Source organism: Entelurus aequoreus, unplaced genomic scaffold (assembly GCF_033978785.1).
Source record: "Entelurus aequoreus isolate RoL-2023_Sb unplaced genomic scaffold, RoL_Eaeq_v1.1 HiC_scaffold_152, whole genome shotgun sequence".
Taxonomy (NCBI): domain Eukaryota; kingdom Metazoa; phylum Chordata; class Actinopteri; order Syngnathiformes; family Syngnathidae; genus Entelurus; species Entelurus aequoreus.
Window position 1 is genome coordinate 49,071 of NW_026908081.1, and position 16,054 is coordinate 65,124.

Sequence of the window (16,054 nt, forward strand, 5' to 3'; positions counted from 1 at the left end):
ATATTTATTCTATCATATTTATTGTATAGTCTTTATTTAACAATATTTATGTTATGGTATTTATTTTACAGTATATATTTGATATTCTTTATTAACAGTATTTATTTTATAGTCTTTATTTAACAGTATTTATTTTATAGTCTTTATTTAACAGTATTTATTTTATAGTATATATTTCATAGTATTTATTTTATAATATTTATTCTATCATATTTATTGTGTAGTCTTTAACAGTATTTATTTTACAGTATATATTTTATTGTATTTATTTTATTATATTTATTCTATCATATTTATTCTATAGTCTTTATTTAACAGTATTTATTTTATAGTCTTTATTTAACAGTTTTTATTTTATACTCTTAATTTAACAGTATTTATTTAATAGTCTTTATTTAACAGTATTTATTTTGTGTTCTTTATTTAACAGTATTTATTTTATAGTATATATTTTATAGTATTTATTTTATAATATTTATTCTATCATATTTATTGTATAGTCTTTATTTAACAGTATTTATTTTACAGTATATATTTTATTGTATTTATTATATAATATTTGATGATGGTGATGATGTACTGATGAGTTACTTATGAGGTACTTGATTATAGTGATGATGTACTTGATGATTGTGATGAAGTACTTATGATGTACTTGATGATGGTGATGTACTTATGTACTTGATGATGTACTGATGAGTTACTTATAATGTACTTCATGTACTTATGATGAAGTACTTATGATTCCCTTGATGATACACTAGGGGTGTAGCGGTACGTGTATTTGTATTGAACCGTTTCGGTACGGGGGTTTAGGTTTGGTTCGGAGGTATCGAATGAGTTTCCACAAGAACATATTAAGTAGCCGCCTCCGCTTCCTTCTGCCTCTGTTTCTGTCAGTCCTCTACACAACACCCAGCATTGTCACACCCACACAACCATCTGATTGGTTACACACAGAGCGGTAACAGCCAATCAGCAGTGCGTATTCAGAGCGCATGTAGTCAGTGCTTAGCGTTTAGCAGGTAAGCACCTCAGGAGGGGGAAGCAGGGAACCATCCAAGCTGTGTACGGCAAGGATGGGACTTTGCTGACTTCAAGTGAGGAAGTCGTGGGGCGTTGGAAAGAGCACTTTGAGGAACTCCTGAACCCAAATACATCAGACACACCCTCCCTGATAGGAGCAGGGCCTGAGGATGATGGGGGATCGACGTTGATCTCTCGGAGTGAAGTCACTGAGGTAGTTAGACAACTCCACAGTGGCAAAGCTCCGGGGGTTGACGAGATCCGTCCAGAAATGATGAAGGCTCTGGGTGTTGATGGGCTGTCTTGGTTGATACGCCTTTTCAACATTGCGTGGAAGTCTGGGACAGTGCCGAGGGAGTGGCAGACTGGGGTGGTGGTTCCCCTTTTCAAAAAGGGGGACCAGAGGGTGTGTGCTAACTACAGGGGTATCACACTACTCAGCCTCCCTGGGAAAGTTTACGCCAAGGTACTGGAAAGGAGGGTCCGGCCGATAGTCGAACCTCAGATTCAAGAGGAGCAATGTGGATTCCGTCCTGGTCGTGGAACAACTGACCAACTCTTTACGCTTGCGGGAATCCTGGAGAGGGCCTGGGAGTATGCCTATCCAGTCTACATGTGTTTTGTGGATTTGGAGAAGGCGTATGACCGCGTCCCTCGGGAGATCTTGTGGGAGGTGCTGAGGGAGTACGGAGTGAGGGGAACCCTGTTGAGGGCCATCCAATCTCTGTACAACCAAAGCGAGAGTTGTGTCCGGGTGCTTGGATGTAAGTCGGATCCGTTTCCAGTGGGGGTTGGTCTCCGCCAGGGCTGCGCTCTGTCACCTATCCTGTTTGTGATTTTCATGGACAGGATTTCTAGGCGGAGTCGTGGCCATGGCGGAGAGGGTATACGTCTCGGGGGGCTAAAGGTTGCGTCACTGCTGTTTGCAGATGATGGGGTCCTGATGGCACCTTCGGTTCGTGACCTTCAGCTCTCACTGGATCGGTTCGCAACCGAGTGTTCAGCGGCTGGAATGAGGATCAGCATCTCCAAATCTGAGGCCATGGTTCTCAGCAGGAAACCGATGGTTTGTACAGTCCGGGTAGGGGACAGGACTCTGTCCCAGGTGGAGGAGTTTAAGTATCTCGGGGTCTTGTTCACGAGTGAGGGAAAGATGGAGAAGGAAATCAGCCGGAGAATCGGAGCAGCTGGGGCAGTATTGCAGTCTCTCTGCCGCACTGTTGTGACGAAACGGGAGCTGAGCCAGAAGGCAAAGCTCTCGGTCTACCGAGCTATCTACATTCCTACTCTCACCTATGGTCATGAAGTGTGGGTAATGACCGAAAGAATAAGATCGCGGATACAAGCGGCCGAAATGAGTTTCCTCAGAAGGGTGGCTGGCATCTCCCTTAGAGATAGGGTGAGAAGTGCAGTCACCCGAGAGAGACTCGGAGTAGAGCCGCTGCTCCTTCGCTTGGAAAGGAGCCAGCTTAGGTGGTTCGGGCATCTCGTGCGGATGCCTCACGAGCGTCTCCCTAGGGAGGTCCTCGTTGCACGTCCCACTGGGAGGAGGCCCCGCGGCAGACCAAGGACCAGATGGGGGGATTACATCTCCTCTCTGGCCTGGGAACGCTTCGGGATTCCCCAGGAGGAAGTCGCAAATGTTGCTCTGGAGAGGGAAGTCTGGGGGTCTTTGCTGGAGCTGCTGTCCCCGCGACCCGATTCCGGATAAGCGGTTGAAGATGGATGGATGGAGGTAAGCATCAGGCAGCGGACTCTCCACAAATGATAATAAACACCTCCCAGTCAACTACTAGTAACATCACTATGAGCCCGTTGACCTTCTAGAAATATAAAAGGCAGCTCAGCTCGCTCGCAGTCCTGGCTTGAGGTGAAGGCTAATTAGCTTTTAGCGCAACGTTAGCTCATTTTGCGGTGTGTGTGTGTGTGTGTTACGGACAGCAAAGCCCTTGTCTGTCTGTTATTTGACTTGACCTTTTTCTGTGTTGATTGAGCTGTGTTGAAGCAGCAAAAAAGGACATTATGTTAAATGAAGAGTTTCTGTCTCTGATAGTTGATATAAGTTGATATAAGTGCATCATTAAGCCTACATGAACTCCATGGTGTTCAGGGATGAATAGTCCCTCCTATTGCTATTGTACTATTTTTACATGAATCATTAGTAATGGAGCGGCCTAGTTTAGAATGGCAGGGTCCCTGCTATCACATGTTGATACAAATATAACATTTACATCATAAATCAACTACAGGCTTCCCAAATGCTGTAATAAATGAAGCATGATGAGTTGACTTGAAACTGTTTCATGTTGCACTTTTTATATGTAGAAGAAAAGTTTTGTCATTTTATTTCATCTGAGCAACAACTTGAGGCAGTTTAATGTTGATTAACGTGGGCAGAATTATTATAGTGGGAACAAAGTTAAAAGGATAAAGCCATTGTTTACACATTTGCTAAATAAATAACCAAAACATTTATATTTTGTTGTTTTCTTACTGTACCGAAAATGAACCGAACCGTGACCTCTAACCGAGGTACGTACCGAACCAAAATTATTTTGTACCGTTACACCCCTATGATACACTGATGAAGTACTTCATGATGTACTGATGATGTACTTGATGATGTACTGATGCTATACTTGTTGATGTACTGATGCAGGCATCCAGCTGAAGAAGGTGCAGGAGCAGCAGGAGCAGCAAGCCAAGAGGGAACCTGTGGGGAACGACGTGGCCACCATCTTGTCTCGCCGCATTGCTGTGGAATACTCCGATTCTGAGGACGAGTCGGAGCTGGAGGACAACGATTGGTCCGACTGACGGAGGACAACGATTGGTCCAACTGACGGAGGACAACGACCGGTCCGACTGAACATTGGCCCGACTGACGGAGGACAACGATTGGTCCGTCCAACGGTCGGTCCGACTGATGGAGGACAACGATCGGTCCGACTGACGGTCGGTCCGACTGACTGTCGGTCTGACTGACGGAGGACAACGATTGGTCCGACTGACCGAGGACAACGATTGGTCCGACAGACCATTGGCCCGACTGACGGAGGACAACGATTGGTCCGTCTGACGGTCGGTCCGACTGATGGAGGACAACGATCGGTCCGACTGACGGTCGGTCTGACTGACTGTTGGTCTGACTGACGGAGGACAATGATTGGTCAGACTGACTGTCGGTCTGACTGACGGAGGACAACGATTGGTCAGACTGACTGTTGGTCCGACTGACTGTTGGTCCGACTGATGGAGGACAACGATTGGTCAGACTGACGGTCGGTCCGACTGACGGAGGACAACGATCGGTCCAACTGACGGTCGGTCCGACTGACTGTTGGTCCAACTGACAGAGGACAACGATTGGTCAGACTGACTGTTGGTCCGACTGACGGAGGACAACTATCGGTCCAACTGACTGTTGGTCCAACTGACGGAGGACAACGATTGGTCAGACTGACTGTTGGTCCGACTGGCGGAGGACAACGATTGGTCAGGCTGACTTGGTCCGACTGACGGAGGACAACGATTAGTTTGACTGACGGTTGGTCCGACTGACGGAGGACAACGATTGGTCCAACTGACGGTTGGTCCATGACTGTTGGTCCGACTGACGGAGGACAACGATTGGTCAGACTGACTGTTGGTCCGACTGACGGAGGACAACGATTGGTCAGACTGACGGTTGGTTCGACTGACGGAGGACAACGATTGGTTTGACTGACTGTTGGTCCGACTGATGGAGGACAACGATTGGTCCGACTGACGGTTGGTCCGACTTACTGTTGGTCCGACTTACGGTGGACAACGATTGGTCCGACTGATGGAGGACAATGATTGGTCAGACTGACTGTTGGTCAGACTGACGGAGGACAACGATTGGTCAGACTGACGGAGGACAGCGATTGGTCAGACTGACGGATGACAACGATTGGTCAGACTGACGGAGGACAACAATTGGTCCGACTGACCGTTGGTCCGACTGACGGAGGACAACGATTGGTCTGACTGACGTAGGACGATTGGTCTGACTGACAGAGGACAATGATTGGTCAGACTGACTGTTGGTCCGACTGACGGAGGACGATTGGTCAGACTGACGGAGGACAACGATTGGTCCGACTGACGGAGGACGATTGGTCTGACTGACGGAGGACAATGATTGGTAGACTGACTGTTGGTCCGACTGACAAAGGACGATTGGTCCGACTGACGGTTGGTTTGACTGACCATTGGTCTGACTGACTGTTGGTCCAACTGACTGTTGGTCCAACTGACTGTTGGTCCAACTGACTGTTGGTATTGACGGAGGACAATGATTGGTCCGATTGATGGTCGGTCCGACTGACAGAGGGCAACGATTGGTCTGACTGACGGTTGGTCCGACTGACGGAGGCAAGAAGTGATACTTGCTGTGTGTTTAGAAAATATAGTGTAATTGTGAGCACTTCCTGCAAGCTTCACCTTATGTAATAACACACCTTTAATACCACACCTATAACAAGACACCTGTATTACCACACCTGTCATAAGACACCTGTCATGTTGCCAGTGTTGGAACTTCTCTTTGAGCCATGTGTATAGGCTGACCTTTGACCCAGAGAGGAATAAAAAGATGGAGGATGAAGAGTCTCCTCACTTACAATACACCTCCCTGCCTGAGGGCGGGGTTACCATGGCAACAGGAGGGACAGGTGGGCGGCAGGAAAGAAGGACAGAGTCCAGTTGTGTACTTTTGCTTTTACTAGAAAGTCAAGAACTAAGCAACACACACACACACACACACACACAATGTTTGGTAGACTTGTGCATCTTCATCTTCATAGTCGTCATCATCCCCCAAATAAAGTGCATGTCACTTTAAGTCAGAACTACACAACATGCTCTTACAACCTGTGTGTGTGTGTGTGTGTGTGTGTGTGTGTGTGTGTGTGTGTGTGTGTGTGTGTGTGTGTGTGTGTGTGTGTGTGTGTGTGTGTGTGTGTGTGTGTGTGTGTGTGTGTGTGTGTGTCAAAGACGTGCAAACGTAAGACTCCAGTAAAAATCCACCATTTTTCTGGTCTCCGTGTGCGGAGGACCTGCTGATCTATTTTTAGCTGCAAGCCGCGCCGAGGGCGGAAGCTTTGCTGGTGACGCAGCCCCCGCAGAGCACCGGAGGGGCGTGGCACCAGACCGAGGGAGGGCGGGGGCAGCATGCACCGCATCCGGCGAGGAAGACAAGAGAGGCAAAACCTCGGTGACGAGAAAAATGGCGGCCGTCCGCTCCATCGCCAAGCAACACTCCCGCGCGGACCCGCCCCCCCCGGGCCGGAAAAGGTCGGGTCGACGCGGTCAGACGTCACTCGGAGTCCGTGCCCGGCGGGCCACGCCGGCGGGGATGCAGCCGCAGCACACCAACCACAGCGCCTTCTGGATCTCCTGGTTGCGGAAGGCGTAGATGAGCGGGTTGATGACGGAGTTGTAGGTGGCGGGCACCAGCGTGGCGTAGGTGTAGAGCGGCGGGTAGGTGTAGTCGGCGATGAGCGAGTAGACGGTGAAGGGCATCCAGCAGGCGGCGAAGGTCCCCAGGATGATGGCCAGCGTGGACACGCCCTTGCGCGTGGTGACGTAGTGCGGCGTGGCAGCCAGGAAGTGGTGCTGCAGGGCGATCTGGTGGGCGTGGCGCATGACGATCTTGCAGATCTGCACGTAGAGCTGCAGCATGAGGCCGAAGAGCAGCAGGAAGGAGACGGACAGCACGGCCACATTGTTCTTGGTCAGCGGGCGCACCACGCTGCACGCCGCCTCCTGTGCCAGGCAGTTGACGCCGGTGACGGGCAGCAGGCCCAGACCCAGCGACAGAGTCCACAGCAGCAGCAACATGGTGTAGGTGAACGCCGCCGTGCGCTCCGAGTTGTAGGTGAGCGCGTAGTAGAGCGACAGGTAGCGGTCGATGGTGATGGCCAGCAGGCTGAAGACGGAGGCGGAGAAGGACGCCACCACCAGACCTACGGTCAGCAGCTGGGCGGAGTCGGAGCGCAGCAGGTAGGCGCAGGTGAAGTGCAGCACCAGACCCAAGCCGGCCAGCAGGTCGGCCAGAGCCAGGCTGCCGATCAGCAGGAACATGGGGGCTCGCAGCGCCGGGTTCTGCCAAATGACCAGGACCACCAGCGCGTTCTCGCAGGCGATCAGGGTGCCGGACGTGCACAGGACCACGTCCCACGGGTTGACGGGCGGAGGCGGCTGGCGGGGCGACAGCGACTCCTCCGGGGGGAAGGTGCCCGCCGCCGTGCTGGCGTTGTCCGTCGGACCCCCGCCTCCGCTGGCCCAGGCTGTGGGGTCAGGGATCAGCCAGCTGGGGGCGCTCGCCGGCTCTTGGCTCATCGTAACCCCCGTCTGCAAAAAGAGTGCACATTGTTTCCAAACAAGTCCTTTTTCCCATTTCCTGTTTCAAACCACTTTTCATTTCTTTTTGCTTTGACTTTTTATACACCTTTATTTATTTTATTCACGTTATTTTAAATCAATATTTTCATGGATTTCTTCCTATTTCATCTTTTCATGTTCATTTTCATTGATTTTACATATGTTAAATGTAAACAAGTTATTCTTGTTAAATTGGTTATTCTTGTCGAATGGGTTATTGTTGTCAAATGGGTTATTGTTAAATGGGTTACACTTGTTGAATTAGTTATTCTTGTCGAATGGGTTATTCTTGTCGAATGGGTTATTCTTGTTAAACGGGTTATTCTTGTTAAATGGGTTATTCTTGTTAAATGGGTTATACTTGTCGAATGGGTTATTCTTGTCAAATGGGTTATTGTTAAATGGGTTACACTTGTTGAATTAGTTATTCTTGTTGAATGGGTTATTCTTGTTAAACGGGTTGTACTAGTTGAATTGGTTATTCTTGTCAAATGGGTTATTCTTGTCGAATGGGTTATTGTTAAATGGGTTATACTTGTTGAATTGGTTATTCTTGTCGAATGGGTTATTCTTGTCGAATGGGTTATTCTTGTTAAATGGGTTATACTTGTTCCACACATCACGAGTGTTGTTCTGTTGGAGTTTCCTTCTGTAGGCATCTTTCCCTTCTTGCAGCTGAACTTTAAGCTGCCACTGAATCCTCCTCAACTCGTCCCGATCACCGGATCTGAAGGCTAGCTTCTTTTTCTTGTTGAGACAGGCTGCCTCCTCACAGCAGGAACATATTGAGGTGTTAAAAGCACCAGATTGTGATCAGACCGTCCCAGGGGGGGCAGGACAGTGGCACTGTATGCATCTTTGCAATTAGCATACAAATGGGTTATACTTGTTAACACGCGAAGTCCCAGAGAAGGGTCAATTGACATTTTTACTTAGAAAACACACAAGAGGGTCATTTGACCCCTAGTCCCCCCTGTGGACACTCCTTTTGTTATGAAAATGTGGCTGTTAGTGGCACACGGCAGGGGGCCACTTGAGCCTGTGTGGGGGAGGGGACCTTACAGCTCAAGCTTTAGTTCTGAGGTAGGTTGTGTGTGTTTTTGCAAGGATCAACAGAATGAAGGGATCAACACTCTGACATTTATTGTTAAAAAAAATACAAAACAAAACATATTTACAAAGAATGAAAAAGCAACTGTTTTCCCAGTTTTGGTGTGGAGGGTTGTTGCAGAAGCAATTGTTATTTTTGTGTGCCAAAAATAGTTTAAAAAAAAAAATTTACAAAGAAAAAAGCATATTTACAAAGAATGAAAAACCATGTCCATGTAAACGTGACTGACATACATTTGAGCAGTCACTCACAATCCTGGCACTGCCATTGCTCCTTTCGGCATTTCCCACATGTATAATTTTTCTGTCTACCTAGACAAACTGCCCCTAACAGCCTCATTACCATAACAAAATGAGTGATTAGTGTATTCGGGAAAAGCGTCGGGCCAAATGACCCCTCTCTGGGTCTTCTAGGTAGACAGAAAAATGCTGGGACTTCTAGTGTTAAATTGGTTATTCTTGTTAAATGGGTTATACTATTTAAATGCGTCATTCTTGTTAAATGGGTTATACTATTTAAATGGGTCATTCTTGTTAAATGGGTTATTTTTGTTAAATGGGTTCTTCTTGTTGAATGGGTTCTTCTTGTTGAATGGGTTATTCTTCTTAAATGGGTTATTCTTGTTGAATGGGTTGTACTTGTTAAATGGGTTATACTTGTTAAATGGGTTATTCTTGTTAAATGGGTTATATTTGTTAAATGGGTTATTCTTGAAAGGGTTATTTTTTTAAATGTTTTTTTTTTTTTAAATGGGTTATTATTGTTAAATGGTTTATTCTTGTTAAATGGGTTGTACTTGTTGAATGGGTTATTCTTGTTAAATGGGTTATTCTTGTTAAATTGGTTATTCTTTGTAAATCGGTTATTCTTGTTAAATGAGTTATTCGTGTTAAATGGGTTATTCTTGTTAAACGGGTTATTCTTGTTAAATGGGTTGTACTTGTTGAATGGGTTATTCTTGTTAAATTGGTTATTCTTTGTAAATCGGTTATTGTAAAATAGGTTATTCTTGTTAAATGAGTTATTCGTGTTAAATGGGTTATTATTGTTAAACGGGTTATTCTTGTTAAATGGGTTGTACTTGTCAAATGGGTTGTACTTGTCAAATGGGTTATTCTTGTATAGCGCTTTTCTACTGCCAAGGTATTCAAAGCGCTTTGACACTATTTCCACATTCACACACATAATATTCAGTATTTTGTGAAATATTATTCAGTATTACATTAAATATTCCATCCATCCATTTTCTACCGTTTGTCCCTTATGGGGTTGCTGGAGCCTATCCCAGTTGCATTCGGGCAGACCCTAACCCTAACCCTTATGTGAAATAATGTTCAGTATTATGTGAAATAATGTTCAGTATTATGTGAAATAATATTTAGTATTATGTGAAATAATATTCAGTATTATGTGAAACAATATTTAGTATTATGTGAAATAATATTTTGTATTATGTGAAATAATATTCAGTATTATGTGAAACAATATTTAGTATTATGTGGATATTATTCTTATATAAAGAATAATAATAAGTTACTAGTTCTCTAAGAAGGACTGCCGACTGTGATTGACAAGCTCCTCCCCCTTATGTCTCAACAACACCCAGGATAGGTCCATGGTTCAGACTGCTGCCTCTCACTCAGTACTACTGTGTTCAATCCATAACTTGGAAGATCTAGTTTTTTGTTTCACCTCCATCATAGTTCACTGATTACATTTGTATATCAGCAAAAATCAAGTCTTGATAGGTCACTGGTCCACACTGTGGGCTCCTAACACAGGGGTACTGGGTTCAAGTCCTAGTTGGTTCTATGTTTTGTTTCACCTTAAACTTAGTTTACTACGACAGGTGTCACCATGACATTAGTGAATGAGACAGACTCTTGTCTCAACAACACCCCATATAGGTCAATGGTTTAGACTGCTGCCTTGCACTCAGTAGTACTGGGTTCAAATCCATACCTTGGAAGAGCTAGTGTTTTGTTTCACCTCTATCGTAGTTTAATGATTACATTTGTATATGAGCAAAAACCATCAATCAAAGGGACAGAGGATAGGTCAATGGTCGACACTGTGGGCTCCCAATACAGGGGTCCTGGGTTCAAGTCCCATTTGGTTTGATATGTAACTTAGGTTCAACATTTTGTTTCACCTCAAACACAGTTTACTACGGCAGGTGTCACCATGACATTAGTGAATGAGACAGACTCTCGTCTCAACAACACCCAGGATAGGTCAATGGTTCAGACTGCTGCTTCGTACTCAGTAGTACTGGGTTCAAATACATATGCTAACATTAGCTTCTTAGCATTTTGGCTAGTTTTGCAAGTGTTTACCCCAGAGTCATATAACTTGACACTTGTTGAGGATTAAATGTCATTGGGGCCCCAAATCTAGTGTGAAGAGGACCAAGGATAGCTGAGTGGTTAAAGCAGCTAGCTCCCGATCAAAGAGGACTAGGTTCAAGTCCCAGTCAGGTCTATGAAAGTATGCAGGAGTGGGGACGATGTGGGGTGTAACACCTTCCCCCCACAGACTGAAGCTAAGTGCCGCTTCTACCGCTTGTCCCTTTCAAGTCGCTGGAGCCTATCGCAGCTACAATCGGGTGGAAGGCGGGGTACACCCTGGACAAGTCGCCACCTCATCACAGGGCCAACACAGATAGACAGACAACATTCACACACTAGGGATCATTTAGTGTTGCCAATCAACCTATCCCCTTTGGAGGTGGGAGGGGCCTATCCCCAGGTGCATGTCTTTGGAGGTGGGAGGGGCCTATCCCCAGGTGCATGTCTTTGGAGGTGGGAGGGGCCTATCCCCAGGTGCATGTCTTTGGAGGTGGGAGGGGCCTATCCCCAGGTGCATGTCTTTGGAGGTGGGAGGGGCCTATCCCCAGGTGCATGTCTGTGGAGGTGGGAGGGGCCTATCCCCAGGTGCATGTCTGTGGAGGTGGGAGGAAGCCGGAGTAGAACCCACACAGTCACGGGGAGAACATGCAAACTCCACACAGAAAGATCCCGAGCCCGGGATTGAACTCAGGACTACTCAGGACCTTCGTATTGTGAGGCACATGCACTAACCCCTCTGCCACCATGCTGCCCATATACTGAATATTATTTCACATAATACTGAATAATATTTGCAGCTGATATAGGCTCCAGCACCCCCCACCACCCCATAAGGGACAAGCGGTAGAAAATGGATGGATGGATTTTACATAATACTGAATATTATTTTACATAATACTGAATAATATTTCACATAATACTGAATATTATTTCACATAATACTGAATATTATTTCACATAATACTGAATAATATTTCACATAATACCAATTATTATTTCACATAATACTGAATAATATTTCACATAATACTGAATATTATTTCACATAATACTGAATATTATTTCACATAATACTGAATAATATTTCACATAATACCAATTATTAATTCACATAACACTGAATATTATTTCACATAATACTGAATATTATTTCACATAATACTGAATATTATTTCACATAATACCAATTATTAATTCACATTACACTGAATATTATTTCACATAATACTGAATATTATTTCACATAATACTGAATAATATTTCACATAATACCAATTATTAATTCACATAACACTGAATACTATTTCACATAATACTTAATATTATTTCACATAATACTGAATATTATTTCACATAATACCAATTATTAATTCACATAACACTGAATATTATTTCACATAATACTGAATATTATTTCACATAATACTGAATAATATTTCACATAATACTGAGTATTATTTCACATAATACTGAATAATATTTCACATAATACCAATTATTAATTCACATAACACTGAATATTATTTCACATAATACTGAATAATATTTCACATAATACTGAATATTATTTCACATAATACTGAATAATATTTCACATAATACCAATTATTAATTCACATAACACTGAATATTATTTCACATAATACTGAATATTATTTCACATAATACTGAATAATATTTCACATAATACCAATTATTAATTCACATAACACTGAATATTATTTCACATAATACTGAATATTATTTCACATAATACTGAATATTATTTCACATAATACCAATTATTAATTCACATTACACTGAATATTATTTCACATAATACTGAATATTATTTCACATAATACTGAATAATATTTCACATAATACCAATTATTAATTCACATAACACTGAATACTATTTCACATAATACTTAATATTATTTCACATAATACTGAATATTATTTCACATAATACCAATTATTAATTCACATAACACTGAATATTATTTCACATAATACTGAATATTATTTCACATAATACTGAATAATATTTCACATAATACTGAGTATTATTTCACATAATACTGAATAATATTTCACATAATACCAATTATTAATTCACATAACACTGAATATTATTTCACATAATACTGAATAATATTTCACATAATACCGAATATTATTTCACATAATACTGAATAATATTTCACATAATACCAATTATTAATTCACATAACACTGAATATTATTTCACATAATACTGAATAATATTTCACATAATACCAATTATTAATTCACAAAACACTGAATATTATTTCACATAATACCTATATATATATACATAATATATAATATTAATATGTAGTATGTTACTGCTTACAGTACTACATAACGTGAATGTAAATATTAAGTATTATCTCAAACAGACAATCATCCACGTCAGCAAAAAGGTGCTAGAGAGAAAGGATGGAGGATGGAAAGATGGAAGAATGGAGGGTTGATGGATGAAAGGATGCAGGATAAAAGGATGGAAGGATGGAGGACGGATGGATGAAAGGATGCAGGAGTGAAGGATGCAGGAGGGAAGGATGGATGAAGGCTGGATGATGGATGTTATGTTGGCGGTACACGTGACAGATGCTAGCTTACCTTGCGTGTGCGCAGACTTGAGTTACATGCAGGCAGCATCCATGTTGGCAGGAGGGGGAGGAGGGGGGAGGTGCTCTTCTCTCGCTTGGACACGATGATGATGATGATGAAGGTGTGCAGACTGGCGAAGAAGAGGGGTGGGGCCAGGAAAAAGAGGGGTGGGGCCAGGGCCCGTTGGAGGCAGGCATATATGAGGGGGGGCCGTCAGGAATGTGAAGGGGGGCCGCTCCCTTTTTTATGTTGATACACAGGTAACACAAAATAGTAACATTCATAATAACGTGACATATATACATGTAGTATATATGTCATGTAGTAACATTCATAATAACATGTAATATATACATGATGTAAGTATATATGTCATGTAGTAACATTCATAATAACATGTAATATATACATGATGTAAGTATATATGTCATGTAGTAACATTCATAATAACATGTAATATATACATGATGTAAGTATATATGTCATGTAGTAACATTCATAACAACATGTCATATATACATGATGTAAGTATATATGTCATGTAGTAACATTCATAATAACATGTCATATATACATGATGTAAGTATATATGTCATGTAGTAACATTCATAACAACATGTCATATATACATGATGTAAGTATATATGTCATGTAGTAACATTCATAATAACATGTAATATATACACGATGTAAGTATATATGTCATGTAGTAACATTCATAATAACATGTCATATATACATGATGTAAGTATATATGTCATGTAGTAACATTCATAATAACATGTAATATATACACGATGTAAGTATATATGTCATGTAGTAACATTCATAATAACATGTCATATATACATGTAAGTATATATGTCATGTAGTAACATTCATAATAACATGTAATATATACACGATGTAAGTATATATGTCATGTAGTAACATTCATAATAACATGTAATATATACATGATGTAAGTATATATGTCATGTAGTAACATTCATAATAACATGTCATATATACATGATGTAAGTATATATGTCATGTAGTAACATTCATAATAACATGTCATATATACATGATGTAAGTATATATGTCATGTAGTAACATTCATAATAACATGTCATATATACATGATGTAGGTATATATGTCATGTAGTAACATTCATAATAACATGTAATATATACATGATGTAAGTATATATGTCATGTAATAACATGTCATATATACATGATGTAAGTATATATGTCATGTAGTAACATTCATAATAACATGTCATATATACATGATGTAAGTATATATGTCATGTAATAACATGTCATATATACATGATGTAAGTATATATGTCATGTAGTAACATTCATAATAACATGTAATATATACATGATGTAGGTATATATGTCATGTAGTAACATTCATAATAACATGTAATATATACATGATGTAGGTATATATGTCATGTAGTAACATTCATAATAACATGTAATATATACATGATGTAAGTATATATGTCATGTAATAACATGTCATATATACATGATGTAAGTATATATGTCATGTAGTAACATTCATAATAACATGTCATATATACATGATGTAAGTATATATGTCATGTAGTAACATTCATAATAACATGTCATATATACATGATGTAAGTATATATGTCATGTAGTAACATTCATAATAACATGTCATATATACATGATGTAAGTATATATGTCATGTAATAACATTCATAATATTTATGTAAGTCGATCATTTTAAGCAGACATGGTACATCAACAACATGAGTGATTATTACACACTGCAGACTTCATGAGGCAACAAACAAAATCAAACATCACTTACTGTACAATGTCTGCTGTCATTAGGATGTTGTTCCTGTTGAGATGAAGACTCCTAGTTGTCACCTGAAGACGAAGATGCTGCTGGTGACTTGTAACCACAATAAGGGTTAGGATTAGCAATAAAGGTTTAATTTGATGAACCATCACAACATTTATCTTAACAAGGACTTTTAGTCACGTGTAAAAAGTAGAGTAGTCTAAACTCAATGAAGCTACTTCAATCAATGTTTATTTATATAGCCCTAAATCACAAGTGTCTCAAACTACTTCATCATCTTCACACTTTATGGATCCTCCCCTCATTACTGACTAATAAACACTAAATGTTGTGTTGGACTGGAGCAACTCGGGTGCTCCCCATACCAATATTTTGGTACCGCTAACATGTATTTACATACTTTTCTAAATAAAGGGCACCACAAAAAATGTCATTATTGTAACAAAAAATGTTAGTGTACATGAAACATGTTTATTATTATTATTATTATACACCTGAAGCAGCAAATACAGAACTTTACTTGACACTTGCCTGCTGAAGGCCTGCAAAACATCCATTTTCTACCGCTTGTCCCTCTCCTGTAGAGTCAAACATAAACATATTACCATGTCACACACCTTTTACTTTTGGCGCCGCCAAACTTCAACTTCCTCATGTCGGAAGGAAAAGCATGTGATTGGTCCACCTATGTCACTAACTCCACCCCCT

General features: G+C 41.4%; 2 protein-coding genes across 3 annotated transcripts in view; one reads left to right on the forward strand and one right to left on the reverse strand.

Annotated features, from left to right (window-relative positions):
* LOC133645472 (actin-binding protein WASF3-like) overlaps positions 1–5,887 on the forward strand; it is a 31,909-nt gene extending 26,022 nt beyond the window's left edge. The window contains exon 8 of the mRNA XM_062040310.1: positions 3,686–5,887. Coding sequence (XP_061896294.1) covers positions 3,686–3,843 — 158 coding nt within the window. The 3' untranslated portion in view covers positions 3,844–5,887. The remainder of the gene's footprint in view (positions 1–3,685) is intronic.
* On the reverse strand, positions 5,746–16,021 carry LOC133645473 (G-protein coupled receptor 12-like). 2 transcript variants are annotated; one of them, XM_062040311.1, is made up of 4 exons: positions 15,867–16,021; positions 15,350–15,411; positions 13,522–13,642; positions 5,746–7,404 (listed from the first exon to the last, which is right to left on the reverse strand). In XM_062040311.1, exons 1-4 carry the CDS (start codon positions 15,897–15,899, stop codon positions 6,361–6,363), a joined length of 1,260 nt encoding a protein of 419 aa, XP_061896295.1. In that variant the 5' UTR covers positions 15,900–16,021; the 3' UTR covers positions 5,746–6,360. The 2 variants fall into 2 exon arrangements, with proteins under 2 accessions (XP_061896295.1, XP_061896296.1); XM_062040312.1 differs by having other exon boundaries at positions 5,747–7,404; positions 13,522–13,751; positions 15,867–15,887.
* Between the last annotated feature and the right edge of the window lie 33 nt (positions 16,022–16,054).

Excerpts from the sequence above, each read along its gene's own strand:
- LOC133645473 (XM_062040311.1), bottom strand. The coding sequence starts at position 15,899 with ATGTTTTGCAGGCCTTCAGCAGGCAAGTGTCAA. Across the intron at positions 15,412-15,866 it reads CTTCAGCAGGCAAGTGTCAA|GTGACAACTAGGAGTCTTCA; the intron begins GTAAAGTTCTGT and ends CTTCGTCTTCAG. Across the intron at positions 7,405-13,521 it reads CAAGTCTGCGCACACGCAAG|ACGGGGGTTACGATGAGCCA; the intron begins GTAAGCTAGCAT and ends CTCTTTTTGCAG.